We start from the raw sequence: 26,519 nt of genomic DNA on the forward strand, positions 1-26,519 counted from the left end.
GCTTGAGCATGTTTACCAACATGCTTTTGATTGAGTTCTCTGGAAACTGACTGTCCCTGACTGAGACCCAGTTGTCACCCAAGGTTTATTGGGAAGTGCTCTTGGAAGATGTACCTGTAAGGAAGGTGGGAAGGCAGGACTGGTCACAGGTACGAGTTGATTTGCAATGTGGCTGTAATTGAGGCCTCAGCTGATTCTAGATAAAGCCCTGGAGCTGGGATGGTCCTTCAAAGGTGTCCCAAATTGAAGCAAGATAGCTGGGCACTGCAGCTCCATGTTAGTTGCCCGTGGGAGTGGGGAGAACACTGGAGGAGGATCCCTGCAGTTGCATTCCAAGCAGCTGAAGATGGGTGGATCAGCCTTAAAGAAGAGATGTAGGTGGGGGACTAGAGTGTCCACTACAGTCCATCCCTTGCATGGCCCTGATCCATCTGCTTCTGTGAGGTTTGACCCATGTGGGAATCATCTCTCCAAAATTCCAGCTGGGTTTGTTCCCTGGGAATCTTGCAAGAGAAGGGTTAGGAGGGTGAACTACAGCACCAGTTGTGGCAGTTGATCTCAAGACTGCAATTGATACTAGTGATCACTGTTCTGCTACCTGATCTGGATTCCCCTCACCTTCTGCTAACATCTTTTCTGATCTAGGCAACGCTCCTGGTGGAAACCCAGCCCCTCAGCCATGAAGGGTCTGAAGCCCACCTTACCACTCAATGCTTGACTTGTTCACATACCATGAAAGCAAGGCATGTAGTACACAGGACACCCCCGTGGGTCACCTGAACATGACACAGATTCTCCTCTGCTTCTCCCGATGACCAGGGTCAACCACCTCTGCCAGGATGGGAATTCCTCTCCTTGCCAGTGATCTTTTAGCTCAAGGAGCTCCAAATAATCAGGCAGCAGCCATATTTGAAGTTTACCGGAACTCTTATTACTGTGTCCCCTTGATGGAAACACCTGGAACTTCTAGCCCCTTAGCAGTGCTAGGAAGCTCTACTTGAAAGGGAAGGAGGGTGTCGCTTTGGGTGAACAAGTTCCTTGCAACCAAAGGCAATTCCCAGGGCAGAATGCTGTTGTGAGGTGTCAGCAGCCCAGATTCCCCATAGCTGAGGGCTGAGTGCACTGGTCCTAGAGAGGACATCCCAGTGAAGCACCATCAGAGTATCCACCACAACATCTGAGATTCATTCTTCTTCCCAGAAAAAGGGAATTACAATGGCTTGTTGGTGAAAGCATTGGGAAGGAAATGAAATTATATATGTTAAAAATACCAGATGGTGCTCAACAAATATAGTTTGTATTCCACAAATGTAGTTTTTATCTCCTTTGCGTCAAGAGCTCCGTAAGTGAGCATGTTTCCCTTTTTGCCTTGGCCAGTGAGGAGCTTATAGCTTCCCCTGGTGCTCAATCCCGGTAGGTAGATGTGTCGCTTATCTTCATTCTCTTTAATTTCCCTGGTCCTGCTTTCTTTTAACTCATTAACGAATCTCACACACAATCCCTCTGCTGCAAGCTTTTGGAACTGGAATCATGTCTGCAAAGTGGCAGAGGATAAGTAAATACCTAGCAGAGAAATTAGCTGCTCTGAAGACAGTTCATTTCCCAAGAAGTGACAGAGTCACACCTACAATACCTACCACTCCAGCACCTTGCTCACACCTAGCCAAGCACTTCGCTCCTGGGTCTTTGATTTGTTTTGGCACCTACCAGCCAACCAGCACCTAGGCGTGGGAATCCCTTCATTTAGACGGTGACTCACAGCTCTGACAAGTTGGAAAAATAAAAAAATGGGGGGGGCGGGATTAGTGTTATCAGGCACTTCCATCAGCCAGAGACTCTGCTGCTAATCTCTATTCCCACTCTCTTCCCAGAAGGACCGCTCCATGTACCCGCAGTCGGCTCAGTTAGCAGTCCCATCCTGCTCTCGGAATTGAAGTATGTAGGGAACAGAATGGGGCTTCCCAGATAGTGCTAGTGGTAAAGAATCTGCCTGCCAATGCAGGAGACGTGGCTTCATTCCCTGGGTCGGGAAGATGCCCTGGAGGAAGGCACAGCAAACCACTCTAGTATTCTTGCCTGGAGAATTCCATGGACAGAGGAGCCTGGTGAGATACAGTCCATGGGATCGCAGAATCAGACACAACTGAAGCGGATGAGCGCAGCTCAGGGAACAGAATGGGGCACATGTGCCCAAGATGTTGTGACTGAGCTGGGTCCTCCTCTTCAGGCTATCCACCGGGCTTGATCCCAGACCCAAGGCCTTTGGGAGACTGGGTCCTGAAGTTAGTAGGCTCCAGGTGTGCCCAGCCTTGTCTTTTGCCTTGACATCCTTTCACTGTCTCCAGGATAATTCCTGTAAGCCAACACCTCCATCTCTTCCTCCTGCCCTCCCTCCATAGGAGGCCTTGTAGCACCAGTGGGGTGCCACACCCACTATTCTTGTTTCCATGTCGCCATATACGATGAGCCACATTCATGAATAACACATCCTTGGAACTCATGTCAGCAGACACCCTTTTGCTAAAGGACTTCACACGTCCTATTGCTCATGGCTCCTGGCTCTCCACACTCCTCTCCCACCAGTTATGGTTCTATACCAAATTTAAGAGCTTGGGGTGTCCTGGATGAGCCTGGGTATTTAGCCTCCCAGAGAAGGGGTCTTGCTTCCACAACTCGCTTGCTCTTGCAATCACATCATTGCCTAGCGATAGTGAGCACCTTGTTCAGGGAAGGGTTAGTGCTAGGGCTCAGGTTCTTAATTTTGGGAAACTCTGGAGGGGTGAGAAGTTAAATCAGTGATGATGCCAGGAAATAGGCTGGAGTCAGGATGCCCAGATTCCAGTCCTCACCCTGCCTTCTGCTAGCTGGATAACCTGGTAAATCACCCTTCTTCTCCAAGTCCAGCTTCCTCCCCTGGAAAATGGGTGAAATTATACCCACTTTTAGAATAGCTGTGACAGTCAATAGGCTTACATTTGGAAAACTAGAATCATCTAAGAGTTCCTGATCACAAGGCAGGCCAGGTACTTGGCCAAGCACTTATAGCTGTTATTTAATCCTCCAAAAACCTAAAGAGTTGGTGTGATGGTCTCTGTTCTACAGATGAGGAAATGCAGGCTTATGGAGGGTCAATGGTACAGAAGTACGGGGCAGAACCATGCCTCACCCTTAGGCCTCTCTGACCCCAAAGCTAGAGCTCCTAACCACAAGAGACTGGCCTTCAGTGCCAGCACAGCACATATTTATCCATCCTTCCTCTATTTTTTCCTGTCATAGCCTGTGTCCCGAAATAAGTTTAAATGATATTCACTGGGCATGTACTATATGGTAAATACTTTTAAGTACTTTATTCTAGATCTCACCCCAAAAGGATGATATCCTGACCCCCATTCTCCAAATGAGGAAATAGACTCAGAGAGGTCAAGTAGCTTGCCCAAGGCCACACAGAGAATAAGGAGTAGAGCTGAGGTTGAAGCAGGTGTTCCGTGGGACTCCATACAGGGTTCTGAGACCACATCCCACAGTCTCTTGTGTAGCGGCTGTCTGCAAGGCTGGTTATCTAGGGGTATACAGGCTCGTTTTCTGAACCTGCCACACACTGCGCCCTCATGCTTCTAACATGCCTCTTCCTGGGGCAAAACCTTCATCTTCCCCCAGACCCCTAAGAGGAAACTTTCAGACAAGGCTCTGAAGAGGCTGGTGGTGACTAGGGTCCCACAAGGCAGTGAGGGGCTGCCTTAGAATCCTCCCCCACAGCAGATTACTGGGAGCAGCAGTCTTCTGGCCCTGAGTTGAGGGGGCGGGAGATCTACTGTCCAGCAAGGGCGCTGGGCAGGGGAAAGTAGTGACTCAGGAGCCAGCTGAAGGCATTAGAAACAAATCGCTGACTTCCCAGTTTTGGTGTGAGCTGCCCCAGTGCCTGGTCCTGCTTATAATGGTAATTGGGGGAGGGGGGAATGTGTGTAGGCGGCTGTCTGAGGGTTGAGGCTGAAGGCTTAAAGTTAGACTTCCTAAACCCACATCAACCTAGGAAACATTTACAGGAAAGAATGCCACAGATGGTTTTGTGTGTGTGTGTGTGTGTGTGAGAGAGAGAGAGAGAGGAGGCAGCAATTACAAGGAAGAACAGTGAGAGAGGGAGAGAGAGAATAAGAGAGACTGGGCAAAAGAGATAGACAAAGACAGAAAAGAGAGAGAAGCAGAAGTCAAAAGAAATCAATAGCAGTGGGCTTCCCAGGTGCGCTCGTGGTAAAGAACCCTCCAGCCAGTGCAGGAGGCAGAAGAGACGTGGGTTTGATCCCTGGGTCAGGAAGATCCCCTAGAGGAGGGCATGGCAACTCACTCCAGTATTCTTTCCTAGAGAATCCCATGGACAGAGGAGCCTGGTGGGCTACAGTCAGGGCTGTAGGGCTGCAAAGAGTCAGACATGACTCAAGAGCCTTGACACAGACATGCAAGGCCAAGAGAGGACAAAGAGAAGGGGCAAAGGTATGAAGCAGAGCAGACAGGAAAAAACTCGACAGACATATAAAGAAAATTCATTTGGCAAATGTTTGCCAAGCACCTACCATGTGCCACATACTGTCTTGGGCACTGTGAATTCAACAATGGATGACACAAAAACGCCTGTCCTCATGGGCCTCTTTAGTGGGAGAACAGAGAAACCCAGAGAGACAGGTAAAAACCCTGACAAGCTCACAGGAGGACCAAAAGGGGACTGTATGGGGAAAGACAGAAGAGGTAGAGAAGCTGGAAGTGCAGAGATGCCGCGAGCCGTGGACTGCAGGACAGGGATAGAGCAGAGGAACCTGAAAGTGGAGGCTGGAGTCCGGGTGGAGAGGGACAGAGCCCGCGGACAGTGCTGAGAATCTTTTTCTGGAGGCTGCTCTGTCCCCCATCCCCTCCCTGCTCCAGTGTGCAGGGGGCAAGTCCCCAACCCTTAGTGACCAGGAAGCTGATCTCCAGTTCCAGCAACTTCAGCCTTGGAAACTGCAGGCAGTGCTAGGACCAGGCTTCCCGTCTGACGCTGACCACGAGTGGACTTCAGGTACTCTGCCACCATTATCTGGACGGATAGGTGAACTGAGGCCCAGGTGAATGAGGCAGGAGGACTCTGGGCTTCCTGGGTTGAGGGCAGCGCTAGACAAAGGACAGAGCACTGACCTGGGCGCCAGGACCCCATGTTTGAGTTTGGCTCTGCCCACGGTGCCCGCCTCTCCTCCTCACAGAGTGGTGAAGAGTGGGTTGCTACCGTTGTAGAGTCGATGAATCACGTGAGAGTAAGTTTTGGAAAAGACCTGTGTTTGAAAGCGGGGACTTTGACGGTTGCTGATGTCTGTTTCCGTGGAAACGGAGCTCAGAATGGGAGAATGAGCCGGTGAGCTCTGCTCTGAGAGTGCCCCAGATAGCTGGGGGAGAGTGTTGCCGCCGTACCCGCCTTCATCTGCGGGCTTCCTGGTCCTTGGCCCCCCAGGGGCTGACGCTATGGGAGGGGTGGCTCCCAGGGGCATGGTCTGAGTGCTCACTGGGTACCCCAGCCCAGTGCGATGAATGACTCAGATGAGGAAAGCCTGCACTCTTCACAACATTCACCCTCAGTGTGGATGTATTCTGTCGGAGCACAGATTTTTCGTTCACTCAGCGCACCTGTCAACCAGGTCCTGGGTAGCACAGAGGTGAACAGGACACAGTCCCTGGCTTCCTTTGGGGTCCACAGATGCCTATTATGTTGGGCCCGGAGTTGCCAGGTACTCATAAAGTCAACATAGAAGGTGCCAAAGCTCGCCAGTGCCCGCGTTGCATCACGTCACCCCCAGAACCCCCTCAGCCAACCGTGGACTCTCATCTGTTAGCTGTCCCAGGGGTCATGATGCTGTCTTGCCTGGAATCCCTTTGCCCCTGCTGGGTTGCCTAGCAAACTCCTGCTCAACCTTCAAAACCTGCTCCAAGCTTATCTCTTTGGCAAAGATCCCCTCCCCCCACCCCGCCATAGACAGTGAGTACCTCAAGGGCGCAGACCCAATCTCCTTGTCTTATTCCCAGAGAGGTTCTCATTGTGTTGGCTGCTACCTTCCCACCTCCTTAGAAACTTTGCTGTTACATCGTCTTGGACATCTGCTTAGGACTTCCAGCCTCTTCCTCGCTACTCCCTCCTTCTAATGAGCATCTACACGGGTCTAGTCTCTCCTGTCTTCAACCCAAACAAAGCAAAGTTCCTTACCCCAAGGGGCTGGTCTGTCTCTTACTTGCTCACAGTCAAACTTCTTTTTATTTTACTTTTTTTTAACACCAAAGATATTTTGTATTGGGGTATAGCCGATGAACAGTGTTGTGATAGTTTCAGGTGAACATTGAAGGGACTCAGCCATACATATACATGTATACATTCTCCCCCACAACCCCCCCTGTCCAGGCTTCAGCCAAACTTCTACTTTTTTTTTTTAATTTATCTATTTATTTTTGGCTGTGCTGCGTCTTAGTTGCTGTGTGGGCTTTTCTCTAGTTCTGGAGAATGCAACTCTCAAGTTGCAATGCACAGGCTTGCCACTGCAGTGGCTTCTCTAGCTGTGGAGCACTGGATCTAAGGCACAGGCTTCAGTAGTTGCAGCTCCCCGGCTCTAGAGCACAGGTTCAATAGTTGTGGTGCACAGGCTTAGTTACTGCACAGCATGTGGGATCTTCCTGGATCAGGGGTCGACTCCATGTCTCCTGTATTGGCAGGTGGATTCTTTACCTCTCAGCCACCAGGCAAGCCCCTCAGCCAAACTTCTTGAGAGAGCAGGCTTCACTGGCTGTCTCTCCCCCTTCCCACATGTCCATCACCACAACCTGGCCCCTGTTCCCATCACTCCCCTAAAACTGCTCTCACCGGCTATCTGAAAGCCTTGTTTGTGCACTCTGCCACTCAGCCACCATCAGGCATTCAGCATCTTCCTTGCAGCACTGTCTTCCCTGGCACCCTCCTCAGGTGGCCCCTCTGGACAGGCCTCCTCGGTCTCCTTCTCCAGTTTCTCTTCCATCACACCTGCTGGTGTTCCTCAGAGCTCCATCTCCACCTTCTTTCTGAGAGTGCCTGTCCACTCTCATTATGGTCCAAGGAAGACCACCTTCTCCAGGCCACCTTCCCTGACCCCCTGCACCAGCTTAGCACCACTGCAATGTGTAAAACACCTTTATACCCCAACATGACACTTGTCACATGTATCATAAGTACCGGTGGAGTTGTCTGCTTCCTCTGTGGGCTGCAAAGTCCTGGGCATCATCACATCCACCCCTGGTGCTCAGGACACTGGAGAGCAACGGGCTGCAGAGAGAGACAGAAGCCAGACTGTGAAGGACCTTGAACTTTTTTGCTGAGGACCTTGGGATTCATCCTGCATGAGATGAAGAGTTTTAAGAGAACCAGTTTTAAGCATTGAAGCAGGAGCATGCCATGGTCACATCTGTGCCTTAATGCATCCCTCCATCTGGCAAGGGATAGTGGGGGAGAGTCTGAAGGCAGGGAGATCCATTAGGGGCTGGAGTCTAGGACTGGAATGCAGTGATGACGGTGCAGGGAGAGACCGTGAGGAATTTACTAGATCCAACTGATCAACCCTGGTGCTGGCTGGATGTAAGGAAGAAAAGGAACAGAGATCCATGCTCACGTTTCTGGCCCAGGTAACTGGCTAGGTGCTGGTGTGGTATATAGAAATAGGGACTGAATAGGAATCAGATAGGGAGAAAGGAAGAGTGCAGTTCTGGACACTTGACCTCTGCCGTGCCTGAGGAATATCCAGGTGGGAATGCCTTGTAATTACACAGATATGGTGCTGAGAAAAAACTCTGGGTCAGTGGGATAGATTCAAGTCATCACGAAGGTCAGGTATGGCCTACGCCAAGTGCATGGCTGAACTTGCCCAACAAGAAAGAGAAGGTCAAGCACACAGCCTGAGAGATGCCCATTTGTGGTAGACTGTGTAACTGTTCAGCAAATATCCACCCCCTTCCTGTGGGAGGCATAGTCTTCTCTGCCCCACGGAGGCTGAGGTTGACTGTGTGACTTGTGAGCAGATACAATGCTTGCATGGTTGGCTTGGCCCCTGGTGCTCTTTTCACCAACTCTAAAAAAAAAAAACATGCCAGAAGAAAAAAAAAAAAAAAAAAAAAAACATGCTCGACAGCCTCTGCCCCTCAGCCTGGGCCCCGGCAGGGGAGACCCACAGAGCAGGTTCAAACTACACTCTGAAGCAGAACTGTCCAGTTGACTGTGGACATGTGAGAAAGAAATGGCTTTTATTATAAGCCACTGAAACATCGGGGCTCTTTGTTATGTAACATTGGATCAGCAATAGCCTGATGAATAAAATTTTAAGAGAAGGCTGGAGAAAAAGAAATCTTCAAAGGATAACAGAAGAGTCAGAGGGGAAGGAAGGAAATCAGATGAGAGCTGGGGTCCTGAAACTGTGGTAGGAGCAGGTTTCAGGAGCATTAGCATCGCTGATGCCCTGAGGCCCACACTGTGGGCACCAAGCCCTCATGTCTTCTTCCTCACAGGTTGTGCTTGGGGCACCTAAGCTACCCTTTCTGGCTTGAATCAAATTCTAGATGTTGATGGCTCTCCAGGCTACATCTTCAGGGCAGACTGGTCTCCCGGGCTCCAGACTCATTATCTACCTGTCTCCTGGATATCTCCATCTGAACAGCTGATGGGCTTTTCAAACTTATCACATCCAAGACTGACCTCTTCACACTCCCCATCCACAGACCTGCTCCACCTCGGGGGGGGCTCCCAGACTGACAGCCCCGTCACCCACACCAGAAGCTGGGGAGTCCTCTTAGCGTCCTTACATCTTTCCGGCTACTGAGCCCTGGAAATTCTCATCCTTCAGCTTCTCCCCACCTAGCCAGCCCTAGCACCCCTCACTGCAACTGCTGCCAGCCCATCACTGAACTCCACCCTTGGCTTTTCCACAATGACCCCCTGAGTGCCCTTTCCGAAGCACCAATAGGTCATCCCCTGGTTAAAGCTCCTATTGGCAGACAAAGACCAAACTTCTTAGCGTGACACCCAAGGCCCTATAGGGTCCAGCCTCAGTGGAGTGAATTAATTAATGCTGTCCCTTCTGTCAGAAACACGTCCCACACTGGCCCCCCACCGCCTAACTCCTACTTAAACTTGGCCTCCTCCAGACAGCTTTCCCTGACCACCTCCTACTCCATTCCACCCCACCACCACTGGGTTAGTTTAAAAGCTTCCCCCTTTTTCAGTGTCCCCCTGAAGCCTCATGATATCCTGCATTGGACCCCTCTTGTGCCCTGCCTCATCAGTCTCACCCTAGTTTTTTTTCTTGTGGTAAATATACATAATATTTACTAATTTTAAGCGTACAGTTTAGTGGCATTAAGTGTATTCATATTGTAGTGTAACCATCAGCACCAAAACTTTTTCATCTTCCCCAAACAAAACTCTGTGCGTATTAGACATTAACTCCCCATCTCTCCTCCTTCAACTCTGGCAACCACTGTTCTAATTTCCATCTCTATGAATTTGACTATGCCAGGTACCTCATATGAGTGAATTCATACAACATTTTGCATCCTTTTGTGTCTGCTTATTTCACATAGCATAGCATAATGTCTTCAAGGTTCATCCATGTTGCAGACATGTCAGATTTTTGCATTCCTTTTTCAAGGCTGAATAATATTCCATGATTGGATATACCATATTTTGTTTTTCCATTCATCTGTTGATGGACATCTGAGTTGTTTCCATCTTTTAGCTATTCAGAATAATGCTGCTATGATCATCAGTATACAAATATCTGTTTGAATCCTACTTTCAATTTTTTTGGGTCTATACCTACAGATGGAATTGGTGGGTTACATAGTAATTCTATGTGCAACTTTTTGAGGAATCACCATACTGTTTTCCATAGTGGCTGCACAGATTTACATTCCCACCAATGGTGCCCAAGGGTTCCAATTTCTCTGCATGCTTGCCAATACTTGCTATTTTCTTTCTTTCTTCCTCATTCCATAGTTGCCATCATGATGGGTGTGAAAGTGGTCAGCCAATTTTCACTCCAGCCATTGCTACAGGCATGGCAACCCACTCCAGTGTTCTAGCCTGGAGAATCCCATGGACAGAGAAGCCTGGCGGGCTACAGTCCATAGGGTTGCAAAGAGTTAGACATGACCGAAGTGACTTAGCTCACATGCATTGCTACTGTTAACACCCTACCTGAAGCATTACCTCGAAGTACCTCTCCTTAGCTGTGGGAAAGAACTCTTGTTTTCTGCTCTGGGGATTCTCTGATACCATGGCAAGGGACACCTGCAGAATGGCTGGGCATTCTGCTCCTGCCAGGAGGACCAGCTAGCAATAACTTCACCTGGCAGCCTCCTCTCTGCTGAAGAGACTTCCCTTCCCAGCCTGGAACATTCTCCCTTTAGGAGTTCACTCTCACACATCCTTTAGAATTCAAACATCACCTCTACAGAGAAGGCCTTCTTGACTACCATACCTTCCCCTATGGGATCATCCTCTCCTTGGCCCAGTTCATCAGAACATGTTTACCTGTGTGTCTACAGAATTAACCCCATCTTTCCTGCTGGGCTGTAAGCTTCACACAGAAGGAGATTATCTATATTCTTAGTAACTACTGTGATGCCCAGTCCATGCCAGATGTTCAGGAAGCCTTTGCTAAGTGAATTATTTTATTCAACATTTAACACATTTTTATTGAGTACCAGCTCTAAAAGTGAGGATAAAACTCCCACCCACAGTGCTTAAATTCTAATGAGGGAAATAGATAAGAAAAAAATAAACAAACATATGTCAGTCAGGTGGTAATGGTTGCCATGGAGAAAAATAGAACAGGATAAGGGGGGAGCAGGTGCCATTCCATAGAGGTCCATTAGGGAGGGTTCTGGTGATGTCTGATCAGGGACTAGGGGGGAGTGAGGGAATAAGGGGAAGCCTTGATTTGGGAGAAAGTGTTCCAGGCAAAGGGAATAGCAGGAGCAAAGATGTGGCAGGTGAATGAAAACAGAGGCATATCAGCCCAAGGCAGGAATGGAGGAGGCAAGGGGGGAACACTCTCCTGGGACTGGACACAGCAGAAAGCTTTAAGGAGCCTTCTCCTTGAGTTCATGGGACTGAACTCCAGGCCAGGCACTCTGGACAGGAGGTGGGGTAGGTGCGGTAGGAACTGAGGAAGGACCAGAGCGTCACCATCCTGGCCCCAGGCTCCCCTGGCATGACCTTGCTTTGTATATTCTTGTACTTCCGAGTGTCTCTGGCTCAAGGCTTAGCACATAGTAGTTACTTTCCAGACAGAACTAAACCCATCCAAAAAACTCCCTAAAACCCATTTTGCTACAGGTTGGCTCAGGACAAGTTTATGTCCTTCAGAAAATGTTGTAAAAACACACGTGATTTTTAACCTTAAATCCTTTTCCTTCTTCCTGAGCACCTCTTTGTTTGCTGGCTCTGCTAGGCTAATAACATCAGGAGTAATCATCATTTTCCATTTACAAAATGTTTCCCCAATTACTGTCTCTGAGGAGCCTCCACACAACCATCAGAGTAGTGGCTCTCCATTGTCCGAAGGCGTCAGAACTGTGGGCTCTGCCAATGTTGACTGACATCCCAGCAAGTGACTCCCCATCAGTTCCCTCATTTAACATCCTCATTTCACACACAGACTCAGAGAGGGGACAATCTCCTGCCCAAAGTCTATCTGCAACCCCTGAGGCAGGTCCCTTGGACCTGGATTTTGCACTGCTCCCATGGAGTCCCCCAAAGCCCTTGGGGAAACTTCTGCTAAAAACTTGGGGTGGATCAGCCTAGGCAGGAGCCTCGCTGGGCAGAGTAGTCCAAGGTATAGACCAGAGATGCCTCCGGGCAATTCCAGGACCCAGTGAGCAGGAGGGGGATGGGCTGCATGCTCAGCATCCGTTTAAACGTCCCAGAGTAGGGGGGGTTGGAGGAACAGCGGGGCAGCCCCCAGCCTCTCAGTAGTTGTGGGGAACACAGATATAGAGCTGCAAACCTCTGACATCTTTGGCAAGCATAACCACCAGGGTTGAGCCCACGGACCTGGAGTCTCTTTCCTTTAAGTGCCACCTTCTGGAGGCCTGGCCCCCACCAACCTGATCCCAGAGCTCAGGATTTCTGCCCCCTAGTTTCTGGCAGCTGAGTAAAGGAGTGGCCATCCTAGCCTAAGCTGGGAATCCACCTCTCCTTCCCCTCTTCCTCTCCACCTGCTTGTTCCTCCACATTCTGGTCACTCAGTTACTCACTTCTCCCATTCTTTTCACCACTGTGGCTGGGTACTGGAGGTCCTCAGGGGAATGAAAATCATTCCCTGACTGTGAGGAGAGGTATTCACATTCCCGTGGGGCCAATGCACAGACCACACTCATGCACAGTGGCCAACCAAAGGTCATGGTCAGAGAGAAGCAGAGGGGCGGCCAACCAAAGGTCATGGTTAAGGAGAGGTGGAGGGGCTGCCAGGGGACCTCTGGCCCAAACCAGGAGCTCCTGGAGGGCGTCCTGGGAAGGCTTTCCCAGGCTGAATTTTAGAATATTAGGAGTCTAGACGCTTGGGGGCAGAGCATTTCACACCAGTGTAAGCTCTGTGGAATTTTGCCTAGTTTATTACCCACTGCCTAGAACAGTGCTCAGTACATAGTAGATGCTCAATAAATATGTCCTAAATGAAAAGAAAGAAAGGAAAGAAAGAGGGAAGAAGGGAGGGAGGGAGGAATAGAGAGCGAGGAAGAAAGAACAAGCCTAGGGTGGATGTGTCAAGTTGCTCGGTGTATTCTGGGAACTTAAAGTATACTACTTCCAAGCAGTTGTACTTCAGGCGGTGGGGCAGAGCTGGGGGTGTGGTCCTATCTAATCTTACTGTTGGTGGTGTCCATTTCTTATTTCCTTACCTATCCCTGAGTGACTTTGGGGAATGGGATCACTTTTTCCTCTCTTGCTCCCTGTATCCCCTGGTGTGTGCAAGGAGTGTTGTTAACTGCACACAGGTATTGTACCTGGGCTGGTGCTGGAGACACAGATGACTCAGAGTTGGTTCCTTCCCACTCCCCCCCACCACCACCTCTGACTGGGGAGACAGACAGTAAACAAATGGCTACAACAATGGGCAGAATGAACAGAGAGCTGCTGCTGCTGCTAAGTCACTTCAGTCATGTCCGGCTGTGCGACCCCATAGACGGCAGCCCACCAGGCTCCCCCGTCCCTGGGATTCTCCAGGCAAGAATACTGGGGTGGGTTGCCATGTCCTTCTCCAATACAGAGAGCTACTGGAGGTTAAGCAAAAAACTAAACCAAGCAGAGGGTTAGAGGGATGGGTTTTACTCCGGGAGTGAAAAACAGGGAGGTTTTCATGGAGGAGGCACTGGAGGGGATGTAAGCCTTAAAGAATGATCAAAGAAGAGGGGTGGGGTGGGAGGCACTCCAGGCAGGGAGACCAGGCCAGAGGAGGTGGTGGAAGGTGGTGGGGAGGAAGGTCCATTGGGAAATACTGGGAGATCAAACAGAGAAAAGTAGCCTGGGGGAATGGATGGAGGACCTAAGTGAAGAGAGCCATTGCTCCCAAATTTCCAAGTTCTGCCCACCTATCACGTTAGTCCCTCAGCTGCTCCACAGAGACAGTGCCATTCCTGGGTAGGGTGTTTGCTTCTGATCTGACTGCATTTTGGGTCATTGTGCTGGGCTTGCTGAGTGGTCCTGCTTCCTGCGAACCCATCAGTTCCCCTCTCTCCAGCAGGCTGGGAGGCTCTGGCACCTACCTTTCTCGATATGCCTGGGCCCTCCTACTATCTCTTTTAGCTTCACCACCAACCTACCAACATTCTCTGTCAAGTTCTCTGGGCAGACCACAGGGACAGAGAGCCTGGCACAGGTTCCTCAAATGCATGCCACACCTATTCTGGAAGGAGGTACTCGTCCTTTTTTTCAGGGTGGGGTGTGAGGAAAGAAAACTATAGAAAGGAAATCTTAGCGTCATAGAACATCAGACTCTAAAGAAATATTAAAGATCCCCCTTTCCCATTTGACAGGTGAGGAAAATGATGCACAGATATACCTGTGTTGCAACCCTGACTCTGACAGAGCATGGCCAACTTGATAGAGACAAGGCCAGAGAAGGGCAGAATTTTCCTTGAGCCAGGACCTAACCCACACTCATGATACTCATAATTCGTGGGCCTTGCAGACCCAAGATGAGTCAGGCTTCTTGTGAGTCAGTCTGTTGACAAGCCATTCCTGGCCATTCCTAGCCCATCAAAAATAGAAGTTCAGGGGAAGGGTATGAGCAGGCCAATTTAATTAGTGTGGGCTCTAAGGTACCTTAAGTTAGCCCTATTAAATTAAACCGCCTGGGGGAAAAATAACTGTAATTATTTCCTTCTCTCCCCTACCGTTGTATTTCAACTCCCTCCCAACCTCCATGCTTCCCTCATTCACAAAACAACCTTTAAACTAGCAGCTAGCACACAGACAACCAGAGACTAGGAGAGTTTCCCTTTTTCTACCTCCTTTCCCTGCAAGCTCTAGGTCCCAGCAGAGAACAGAGTGCGTCCAGAGGCACTGGTAGGGCCTGGCTGTATTCTAATTTAGGGAAGCTGTTACACTGAGTAGAACATTATTCCAAAAATGCACCCAGAGTCTCCTTCCTGAACCAATGCCGTCTGTTTGCTGCAGGGGCATTTCTTTTTAAAGCCCCTTCTTCTCTCGTCGACAAATCAAAATAAGCAAACTTTAATGGTAGTGAATTATCCCTTATTTTGTTGAATCTAGTTCTGAGTTTTCCTACTTGAAACGTGTTTTCCCCAGGACACTGACCTATCCTTTAATTGTTTGGTGCGAGGCATGTTAGGGGGAGGGGCGTTACTTGTTTATTGGAACAGCGCAGTTAAAAAAAAAAAAAAAAAAATCAACCTAGGCTAACAGTTTCAAGGCTCCCCTAAAGATGTATCCAAACAGGCAGCCAATCAGCGCTTACACAGCTTTTTCTGCTTGACTCTTTTAAAGAGACAGTGTTTTATAACATTTAAAGAGAACCGCGCTCTAAAAACAGTCTGAAAATGGGGGACTGTTGCCCTGTTTGGTTGGTTTCTCGTCGTAAGTGTCTAATGAGGGACACTCAGTGTGTCCTCGGGTTCTCGGCGTGGGCAAAAAGGAGTTAGCAGCAAATAGCTGGGTCACTCTATCAGCCCCCCTCAATTTCCCATTGTACACCTGGGTCACTGACAATGGAAGCTTCCCCTCCCCCCACGCCTGGCTCTCGTACCCCACTCCCCAATTTAGCTCCATTTATTTGAAGTTTGCAGATTTTTGTGGCGCGCATTCCGCGCAGCGGGGCGCCCAGGTGACACCTACCCCCCCTACCCTGGAATGGCACCATCTCTCCCGGAGAAGCCGAGGGGCTAACTTGCTAGGGCGGGCAGACCTTGGAAATTTGGGAGCAATCACTCTCCCTTCTCTTAGCCCAAGTCCTCAGTCCCTTCCCCCAGGTCCCCCAAAGCAGGCCAAGGGCCATTTTCGCGCGACTCCACTTTGGGGTTTTCCAAAGTATTTTAATGATCTAGTAAAGGAACAGTCGCGCGCCTCGGCGCCGGCTCGAGCCGCCCAGCTCTCAGCGTGGAGCCCCGGGCTCCGCGCTCCGCAGCCAGACTAGGCGAGAGGGAGGACCGCGGGCGGGGCGGCCAAGGGTGGGGGCGAGTGGGAGTCTGGGGAGGGGGTCGGGGTCGGAGCCCACGGGAAGGGCAGGCGAGGGGGAGGGGAGATCAGGGCTGGGCTGGCGCGGGCTGAGGAGGGGGAGGCGAGGGGCAGATAAGGGAGAGGGACGTGGCGGGAGGGAGCCGGCGGTGCTCGGCTCAGGGGTCCGCGTCCCCTCCCCTCCGACTATGCCGCAGCTCCCCCCACCCCCCACCCGCTCCCCAGCGGTCCACGCCGCGGAGACCGCGGGTCGGACCCCCTCTTCGCGGGGGCCGGGAGACTAGAGCTCCGACGTCTCGATTCGCGTCCTCTCCCTACATCTAGAGAAAACAGAGGCTCGCGCCCCCGGACACCCCCAGTTCGCCCGCAGGAGCAGGGACAGCGGCTCCTCGGTGGCGGCCTCAGCGGGGACTGCCGCGGCCGGGCGCTGACAGGGCGTCCCTCCCGGGCCGCCCTGGGCCCGCCCCCGCGCTCAGATTGGCCGAGGCGCCAATCAATCGCGGGACGTTGACGCCCGCCTCGATCCCTCGCCGGGGTAGCCACGTTCGGTTGAGCTCCAAGTAGACCAGCGGCAGCGGCGGCGGCAGCGGTGCCGGAGGCGCAGAGGGCGGTGCAGGCGGAGCCGGGCGGGAGGGCGCGCGAGCGAGCCAGCGGGCAGCCGGGCCGGCGGGCGAGCGGCGGCGGCGGCGGCACCGGCACTCCAGGCCGAGCCGGCGCGGGAGGAGTTCCAGGGCGATGGGGCCGCGGCCGGGGCTGACGCTTTGACAGCTGGAAAGAGCGCGGAGCCAGCGCCTGGGGGGGAGGGAGGGGAGCGCGGCGAGGAGAGCGCGAGCGAGTGTGCGAGCGAGCGCCGGGGAGGGGGCCGGGAGCGAGGGGGCAGCTCGGGAGCAGCCGGAGCGGTAGCGGCGGCGGCGGCGGCGAGGAGGCTCGGCGTCCTCTTCTCTGCAAACCATGTTTGCCAAAGGCAAAGGCTCGGCGGTGCCCTCGGACGGGCAGGCTCGGGAAAAGTAAGCCCTATTTTCCAAGTGGCGGCCGCGCCGCCGCCGGGCTGCGGGCGGGTGGTGGGAGGCAGGTGGGCGGGCGGGGGCTGCTGCGCTCCGGGCCCCGGCACCGCCAGCCTGGCCCCTTCCCGAGGCCGCGGCGGGCGGCGTGGGAGAGCCCATTGTTGGGAGCCGGCGGAGGTTGGGGCTTCGGGGGGCGCCGCCGGGGAGGGGGCACTTGGTGGCCCCGGGGCGTGCCGGGCGCGGGGGCCCGCGGAGAGGGGTGGGCGAGGTCCTGTGAGCCTGCCGGGGCGTCCGCCCCGGCCGGGGAGCTCGCGGCGGTGACCGTACTTTGCCCACCGGGCGCGGGCAGGGGGCGCGTGGCTTCTGCAGCCCCGAAGGCTCCTTTTGTCCGCCCGCGGCTTGAGGAGTGCGTGCCGGGGGCTTTGTTCGGCCGGGAGCGCTCTGCCTTCCCTGCCCTCGGCCTCACCGCCGGCCCCGCGCCCTCTGGGGCGCCGGGCTGGGCAGGGACGGCGGCGCCGGCTTGGCCCTAGCTTGGGGGACAGTTGTTTTGGGGGGAGGTGGTGAGGGCGGCGCTTTGCTGCCCTCTCCAGAGTGCTCGGAGCACCCCGGAGTCCAGGACTGAGTCTCCCCGGACCCTCAAAACTGGGGAGAGGGTGGGTCGATGGCAAGGAGTAGGTCGGGAAAAGGAGCGAGGCTCTGGGTTCGGGCGGTTTGCGAGTTTGAGAGACCTAGGTGGGTTTGGTCCCGACGCTATTTGGAAGTTCAAGTTCGGGGGCTGCTCTCCAGCCCCCGCGGCTTGAAGTAAACGCGTCTCCTGGTACCCACCCCCTAACTGCTCGCACCCTTGGCCCCAGGCAGGACCGAGCTAGCTGCTCACCTCTGGTCGGGGCCACAATGGGACAGCACGGACAGGGTTGGAAGCCGGCTGGCAAGGTCCAGGAGCGAGCACCCAGTGTGATCTGACGCCTTCCCTCTCCCTCTCTGTGCCCCCTGCCCACTTTCCAGGTTAGCTTTATATGTCTACGAATATTTACTGCACGTAGGAGCACAGAAATCTGCACAGACCTTCTTGTCGGAGGTGAGTGGAACTCCCCCAATCATCCAGTTTCTTGACACCCCCTCCTCCCCATCGTTCTTAAAGCCTTTGTTTTCTGGAGCAGCCACTGTGGCCACCATTTTGAATTTTTATCACCTTTTGGCATTTATTGTTAGTTGGTCTTCACAGCCTTTTGGCTCCGGGAAGCCCCCAGCCCTCCCCTTCCTTCTGCTGCCCTGAGCTGTCTCTGTTCTGTCCATTCTAGATTCGATGGGAAAAAAACATCACGTTGGGAGAACCGCCTGGGTTTTTGCACTCGTGGTGGTGGTAAGTTTGTGTGATAGTTTTGTGTGTGTGTTTGTTTTGTTCTGAGCCCCCCGGGGTCCAAGGGAACAAAGACAGGAGATCTGGAGCAGGCTCCCTGTGCTTTAGTTCTCAGCCTTGTAGAGAGCAGGGCTCCTCCGGGCCCTCAGACCAGGACTGGCAGAGAAGGAATAAAGGGCAGAAGAGGTCGATGCCTAAAGTTTCTGCCTCCTCTTTTCCCACTGGTGAGAACCTACTAATCACGCCTAGTGTTGCAGTAGAAATGCCTTACTTTTACATCTCACTCTGAGGCACAAGCATGGACTTGGAAAAAACCTGGAAGGATTTTTGTCAATTCTGCATGCTGCTTTAATTAGAGGGAGTGGGGGTGGGGCAGGACCGGTGGCGGGGATACCAGGTCTGTTTTACAACTGCCCTGTCCCTTCCTTTTTCTCCTATGAGCTCAAAACTTTGAGAGAAAGATCCATGGGGACCTTTTCCAGGCACTCTGAGAAAGGGCAAGACGAGGCTGCCACTTCCTTTAAAGATACTGATTCAGACTGACTGGATGTTCCCACCCCCAAACCCCCACCCACCCCTCTAAATAGCCCTAAAACCTCCAGGTTTCATTTTACTGAGACCTGGTAAATGCCTGTCGTTGGTAGTTGGGGGCTGTTTCTGTGATCCTCTCCCAGGTTCCTGGGCCCTGTCTGCCTGGGACTACCACAGATCTGCTCCTGGTTTGCAGCCCCCCAGGAGGGAGGCTTAGGTTCAGCGGGAACAGTTGCTTTGAGTGTAAGACTTGGGTGTTTTGTGGGACCGATTGGTGGAGTCTTTGACATCTATTTCAAAAGGAAAAGAGAGCAGAGTGGCTTTTGATATTTTGCTGGAGTTCAGTGCCCCATCTTGGGATCTTAGCACATTTACCTGACCGCCAGCTCGGGTTACTGTTTCAAGTGTCTTTGAGATGCAGGGGGATGAAGTGTCTGTTCTAACTTGCTGCAGAGAAGAAGAGTTTTTAATTACTTCTGCCAACCTCGCAACTGCAGAGTTGGAGGCGTTTGGTGTGGTGTGAGGATTCTACCTGTAGGAGTGGGTGGCGGGTCTTCTGTGCTTTTGTTTTCCGAGAGGAGTTGTGTGGTTGGGGCTGGCTGGTCTGGCCACCACGGACTTTGCAGAAACTTAGGCTTATGAGTAAAAACTACTCAGAAGGGGCCAGGGAGTTTGTTGTGTTAGAAATATAGCATGTAGAGGAAGTTAATCAAATGTGTGCAGCCTCAGAGCACAGAAAGGAATGTTCTGCTGTTAGTAGGAGTAGAATGTCCTCCCTCTGCAGTTAGTAAAAGTCCCCGATTATCCTGTTCTGTGCTTAATCACTGTTCCCCCCCCACACACATACACAACTTCTCCAACCTTATCTCTGCTCTGGGAACTAGAGTGTGTCCTGCCGGGCTCTCCTGCAGTGGGGACTCTGTGATTTGACTCCGAGCAGATGACCGCAGCCTTTGGAGTGGGAGGAAGCGGTGGAGCGGATCTGAAGAGGGCCAGGCTGCGTTCCTCGCGCACCTGGAGTGAGATGCTTGTTTGCTGACAGACAGCACTGGCAGTTGAGATGGTTTCTTCTGGGCTGGCTGTTAGTGATGACGACAGGAGCGCTGATCCAGGAGTCAGACCTCTGCTCTGGTGCACACTTTACCCTTCAAGCGGGTTCCCATCCCTGGGCCTCGGGCTCTTGACCTGGAGAGGGTTTCTAAGGCTGCTTGTTGATACCACTGACGACCTCGTGTTTGTATAGGGTTTTATTGGTTGACAAAGGATTTGTCTGTCTGTTTTCACATAATGTAAAGGGTTGGGGTGACCATACAGAAATCACGGAGGGGAGTTAGGCAGGGAAATCTCCCCCCCCAACCCTGCTTTTGTTGGACAAGTGGCTGTCTGAGGGGGGGTGGGCTTTATGTCAGTGTGGAAAAACAAGATATTTGGTCATCCATAACCTCACCTTTGGGTGATGGATTTATGTTCTTTAATGGGCAGGGGAGGAATGGCTTTTATATAGGAATGCCTTGGGGGAGGGCCTGGATGAGAGTGCGGGTGAGCTGGCAGGGGTTTGGGGGTATGGGCTCTGGGTTAAGAACCTGGAGGTTCTTTTTATTTCCAGAGTCACCCAGGTTGCTGTGTGTATGAATCATAGTTGTGACTTTGACAATTTAATCTTTTAATGAAATGCAGCCATTTTGGATGGAGGTGGGGGTGGTAATAGGAGCACAGATGAGACGGGCATGGATTTTCATCCAGATTCCTACCTGCCCTCCCTGGGCATCTGCGGGTGTGTTGCACTAACGGGCTTGAGCCTTAGTTGCCCTGTGTATAAAGTGGGAATAAAATCACCCACCTTACAGCTCTTGGGGGTTTCAAGCAGTGCCATGGGCATGCAGCATTCAGCACAGAGTAGGTGCCTGAAGGGTGAGAACTATTGCTCTTACTACAAATGGCAGGCTGTCAGAAGAGGTTGGGTCCATTTTGTTTTGTAGACCGAGTTTGCCCAATGAAGGCTGAAGAGGTGGGACTGAGCCCTGGGGAGACCTGGTGCTGTTAGCACCATGCATTGTACACTTGCCATTGGGCACACAAGTAATAATTAGTAACCTGATCTTATTTTATTTTTCAACTTGCAGCGTATTTTGGGACCTTTACTGTGCAGCTCCTGAAAGGCGAGACACTTGTGAACATTCAAGTGAAGCAAAAGCCTTTCATGATTACGTGAGTAACAAATTTTTAATCCTGGCAATAATTACAGGGTTGGATAACTTGAACTTCTTTAGTACCAAAAGCAAGTACACAGCCAGTTGGCAGTGGTCTTTGTTTTCTCCTTGCCTTTCTTTCTGTCCTGCCCACCTCCCTGCTGCCCTTGCCCCGTACCCTCCTCCAGCAGCTGTCTAACTTGGTAAACGGTATTTCATAATGTTGTAATTATGCAAAAGAGCATAGACATCTATCTGGAGCATTAAATGGCGTTGTGCAGGGCTCAGCCCTGTGGGGTTTCTGTACTGACTGGGCAGTCTGCTGGGGGATGGGGGTGACCAACCCTCTTTGGTGAGGGTTTGTGAAAAAGTTGACCACAATCAAGAAGAATAAAAAGCGGATATGAAACTTTTGTTTTGGAGTAGAAGGTGTGTTTTGAGTGAGGTTTTGGTGAAATAGATTCTTAGGTTACTTTCCACCGAGTGATCTTTCAGATTATATTTGTGTGTGTGTGTGTGTGTGTGTGCGCGCGCGCGTGCGCACGCATGCATTTGGAGAAGGCAATGGTACCCCACTCCAGTGTTCTTGCCTGGAGAATCCCAGGGATGGGGGAGCCTGGTAGGCTGCCGTCTGTGGGGTCGCACAGAGTTGGACCCGACTGAAGTGACTTAGCAGCAGCAGTGTGTGCACATTGTGTGTTTGTGAGTGGGGGCCTTGTGTTGTGTCCACTAAGAGGTATACTTTGAGGTCCTTGGCTGGTGCATAATGCTGTGTTCAAAATGTTCTTGTGAAGAAAGTTTGATCACATTGTAAAGTGCTTTCTACTCTATCAATCCTTCTCCCTGGGTAAATTTCTTAAGAGTTATGAAATGCATATAAGAGAGAGATCTACCGTCTGTCCATTTCCCACTGAGCGCCCCCCTTAAAAAAAAATTGGACTCCAATTAGGGTGGAGTCAGATTTTCGACTATTTCAGGTGAAACAGTTTAGGATCTTCTGGAGGTGGCTGGAATGGAAAGGGAAGGGTCTGAAGATCTTCCCAGCCTCCTTTGCTTCCTGTTGGTCTTGTAGAAGGTTAAGTGTTTGTGTGTGTGTGTGTGTCTAATGTGTGTGCACACATGTGCACTCAAGAGGTGGGTTATTTGATTTTCCACTTGTGCCTGAGGTGGGGAGGAATGGTCCCTTGAGCTCCAGGACACAGAAGTTGGTTTTTTGTTTTTTTTTTTTTTTTAGAAGTTGGTTTTTTGAATGTCATCGGGGACCACCCACTTGGCCAGGCCATGTTCATCCCCTGCATGCAGTTTGAAACTGGCCTGGGAGGCCAGAACCCTCCCAGGGTTTGGTTGAGTTTCACAAGTGGTGAAGTCCCATGCCCTGAGTATCTTTGTGGTGAAAATTTCTCTGTGTAATACGAGGACTTAGAGACTCCACTGGAGGCTCCCTGATTTTGAGAATATTCAATGTGATGAAATTTTGCTGACTCTGAAGTTAATACTCGTGGGTATGGGATGCTAAGGAGATTGACCAGTTCTTATGCCCTCTCCAGGGCTGAGAGAGAGAAGCTGGCAAATGGTACTTATGGCCCGGTGAACCTCTAGTAATAAAAGGTGAGAGGGCTGGCTCACTTGTGATGTGGTTCTTCTGGGAAAATTGGTGGTGGTGATCATAGGGTTTCCTGAGCTGGAGGCTGGAAGATGGGGGCAGAGGCCAAGAGTTACATTAGCCATATAAAAATACTTGGTGAATTTGACCTTTCTACCTAGTAAAAATCGTGTGTGTGTGTGTGTGTGTTGTATGTTTAAACCTGTGGACAGCCAGTTCTTCTGTGGCCTGTATTTAACTGCTATGCAGATGGTTTCATCTTAGAGTAGGGGTTGGTGGAGATAACTATTTCAAGTCACTCTCTTGATGTAGGATGTCTATGCTGTCTTTTAGAGAAGTTAATGATTTTTAACTAAGTTTAGCTCCCTAGTAAATAACGTAAGATTCTTTAGCAGTTTGTGGTTTGGTCCACTGTCTTAAAACAGTGTGGTGGTAGTGAAAGTTTGCATGGGTTTTCTTTCAGTAATTTGTTGGGGGAGGGCGGCAGAATTGTGTAAAGATTGCTGAAGTTGGCGTCGACTTTTAGAAAATGCTAGCAAGAGCTGAAGTCACAGGGATTGAGGCCCAGGATTCACAGATCTTGGGATCCTTTCTTCTGGATTGGGATCCACTTGGTGTGATGTGACCCGAGATTCAGGTCATGTGAGAGGAGGGCTGGAGTGATGAATGGGGGATGGGAACGGACAGACCATCTTTATTGTGAAAGAGTTAAGGGGGGATGGGCATTGAGTTGCAGAGATGACAGAGAGGCAATGGGAATATTAAAAAATAATTAAGAAACTGACGAAAAGGAACCGTCCCTCTTTTCTCTGTGTCCTTCTCTCATCTTCATGTGGTCTCTCCAGTCCCACAGCTACCATCTCTGCCCTAACTCCTTCCGGCTGGAGTTAACTGCTGTAGCCTCTTGCTGGGCTCCCTTGCTCTTAGCTGGAGTGAGTGCCTCTCTTACCCATCACAGCCTGTACGCTTTTGAGCTTCTTCGTGGAGGACTTTGGTGTAGTTTGCTGCATGCACACTCTGATCACTTCTTTGTCTCAGTGTACAAACCACCTGTCCAAAGCCTTTGTTGATGGTTTTCAATGTGCTGGGCCCCTGTGCTGAGCGCTCTAGGTTCAAGCTGCCAGTGGCCCTGGGAGAGAAGGCATGTTGTTAGCTCCATTTTGCAGATGAAGAAACTGAGGCACGGAATGGTTATTATAGCTGTAAGAATTAGGATCCAAACACAAGTCATAACTGACTCCAGAATCTATGTTCCTGACACTGCCGAGACTTGGCCCCAAAGGTCCACGGCAGATATATTTGCACCTATTCCGGCCAACTTCCCATTCAGGTTTGGTTTAACCGTAGCTTATTAATTTTTTCCATGCTAGAGCCTATTCATCTACAGTGCTATTCATTTCTGTAGCTCCCACAATACCTTGCACATAGTAGGCATGCATACTAAGTGGATGAAAGGATTAAGGAACTGTGGGTAAGAGAAAATACCCATTTTGGGGTATTTTGGTAATCTGGGGTCAGTGAGTAACCTCTCTTGGAATAGCTGGTAGACTATTGGAAGATGGTTTTTGAATGACTCGTTTTTGCTGGGTTATCTTGAACTAAGTGATTTTAATGTGTGTTAATGTGTGTTATCTTAAATCCTTTTTAGAAGATAAAGTGGAGTGTAAAAAAGAGTGTGTGGTAACTGGCTTTCTGTTTTCAACCAAGGAAATTCAAAGATTCTCATGGTTTGTCCGTGAAGCTCAGGTACCTGCCTGGGCCTCAGTGGGTAGTGAGTATGTGTGGGGCGTGGGTGAGAAGGGACTCCCGTGGGACTGGGAAGGACCTCATTGCGGAAGATCCTGCTGTCGGCTCTCCTAGGGAAGTGAATCTGTGTTCCAGGCAGATGGTCTCCGCTTCCTGGTGGTGGGTTAGAGTGTGGTGACCTCAAAGGTGCATCTCTCTGGTCCAAGCCAGGCTACAGGGCTGGGAATGAGCCAGGTGACTCAGTGGAGAGGAGACTGAAATTTTCTTTGAATTGCTGAGTTTTTATTTGAGTCACAGTCTATTTCCTCCTCTCCACACCTGGCAGCTTCAGTTTGTTTGGCTCATCGTGTATAAGCCAGAGTACCCTGACATTGACCACACATAATTCAGAGGGATGCAGGTTCAGTCCCTGGAATGGACTTTTCTGAGAAATTGGTTTACCTGAAGTTAGCAGAGCCCTGAGGCCATGGGAGGAGTCTCGAAGGGACCGAGCCTGCGGTTTCCTTGCTATTCCCCTCTGGCCAGAGCAGAGGTTCTCAGATGCTGATGAAGCCCTTGGGTTCTCTTAGACACCAATGTCTGTCTGGTCCTGGCCTTTCTTGGAGTGGACACTCCCACCCACCAGCTCAGTGTCTGAGTTGAAGGTGCTGGAGAGCAGCGACACTCAGGTTGCTCTACTTTACATAACTCTTTTTCTTTTTTTTTTTTTTAACATAACTCTTTTTCTTTTTTTTTTTTACATAACTCTTTTTCATTGCATGGTTGTAGTTTGGCTTCATAGCTGCCAGGTGATCAGGTTTTATTATTAAATCTGACCCCCATTTTACAGATGAAGAAACTGAGGCCTGGAGTTGAGATGGCTTGTCTGAGGGCATATAGCCAGAAGGTGGCAGAGCTGGGACCAGTCCCCAGTTTTTCAGATTCTACCTCCTCGCTTTTGACAACCTTTATTTGATACAGAATTCCTACAAAACAGGGAAGATATTTGCATTTGACCCAAAGCGTGCCTATGTATAGTCACTGAAGAAATAATTCAGGGGAGAATTAAAGCCCCTGTGAGGTGAATTGCAGAGTCACTGGCAGAGATGGGATCCAGGCTCTGGGAAGGGAGTTTGTTACGTTGCAGTGGCTATCTTGGCAGGAAAAATCTGAGAAAAGCTATGGCCTTCCCTTCCAGAAAACGCATGTATCCCCACAGAGGAGACTTTGTGCATGACTTCAGTAGGCTCATGGTTGCTGTCCCAAGCCCCATCCATCATCCCCAGTGACGAACGTGGGGTTCAGAGTGGACGTGGAGTCTATGACCTTGGCATGTGTTGAGCCTCAGTTTCCCTTTTCAGAAGACTTTCGACCCCTTTCAGGTCCGCCTCAGTGGAGCTGGCTCTTCTACCCTTATGCACACCCCAGCAGGACTCAGGTGACCCCCACACCCTGCACCCCCAGCTGTGAGCCTGTCTCTCCAGGCGGGTTGGTTAAAGTCAAAAAGCACCCCAGAGTCCTGGGTGTGGACGGGAGCTGAGGTATTTGTGGCTCTGTGGCAGGGGTCCAGCGTCCTTGGTGGGTTTGAAATAGCAAAGTGATATTTGAGAGGGCTCTCCTTGGATGTGCTGAGCTGAGGTTCCTGCCAGGTGAGGAGTGTCCATGCCTGCCAGAACCCTTTGGGAGCAGGGGCGTGAGAGGGTAGCATCGTGGGCAGGGGCAGGCTATGAGGAGCTGGGGGTGTGCTCTCCCCCGCGATAAGCCGGCCTAGCTATCTGCCCAGAAGTCCTGGCAAGTTCACGGCCTTGCATTTGGCTCTGACCCTTGGCACCCTTGTGTGGCAGATTATAAAAACAAAACATACACACAGTTGTTTCTTTCCCCGCTCTGCTAGGAGCTCAGACCGTGTTGTGGCCTTTCTTCAGTCTCCCGCTCTGTTTGTTGCAGCTCCTCTTAACCCCAGAGGCTGCCAGACTCCTCCATCGGTAGCTAATTAAACACTAAATGAGTAACTGGGATTGCTTTTTGCCAGAACCCGGGCAGTGTGGCCACCTTAATGGGTTTCAAGTGGCAGCAAGACCCCAAATTGCAAATCCTTGCCCTTTATTTCAAGGCGGGAGGTGGGGCGGGGGGAGTGGTGGGGACCCAAACAAAGTTTTTGGCAGTGGTCACTTCATTTGAACTCCAAGACCAGCCGTGCGCTCCGGTCTGTGCATAATGCCATCTTTGTTAGCTAAGCCTTTGCAAACTTGGACCAGGAGTTAACTGAGTGCCAGCCACCGCTCCAAGGGAGCTGGGAGACACCCAGCTCTCCCTGCAGTGTCCCTTAGGCCATTTAGATTTTCCAAGGGAAGCGGGTTCTCCAGCAGGGACCTCCGGCCAGAGC

General features: G+C 51.2%; 1 protein-coding gene across 3 annotated transcripts in view; it reads left to right on the forward strand.

Moving 5' to 3' along the window:
* The first annotated feature begins 16,262 nt into the window (after positions 1-16,262).
* The window catches only part of SSBP3 (single stranded DNA binding protein 3), a 166,204-nt gene continuing 155,947 nt past the window's right edge, over positions 16,263-26,519 (forward strand). Inside the window, exons 1-4 of one of the 3 annotated variants that reach the window (XM_043461213.1) lie at positions 16,263-16,728; positions 17,731-17,803; positions 18,027-18,088; positions 20,740-20,824. In XM_043461213.1, the coding sequence (XP_043317148.1) occupies positions 16,673-16,728; positions 17,731-17,803; positions 18,027-18,088; positions 20,740-20,824 (276 nt within the window). In that variant the 5' untranslated portion in view covers positions 16,263-16,672. The remainder of the gene's footprint in view (positions 16,729-17,730; positions 17,804-18,026; positions 18,089-20,739; positions 20,825-26,519) is intronic. The other 2 variants (XM_043461215.1, XM_043461214.1) reach the window with 2 other exon arrangements.

Source organism: Cervus canadensis, chromosome 2, assembly GCF_019320065.1.
Source record: "Cervus canadensis isolate Bull #8, Minnesota chromosome 2, ASM1932006v1, whole genome shotgun sequence".
In the NCBI taxonomy this organism is placed as follows: Eukaryota; Metazoa; Chordata; class Mammalia; order Artiodactyla; family Cervidae; genus Cervus; species Cervus canadensis.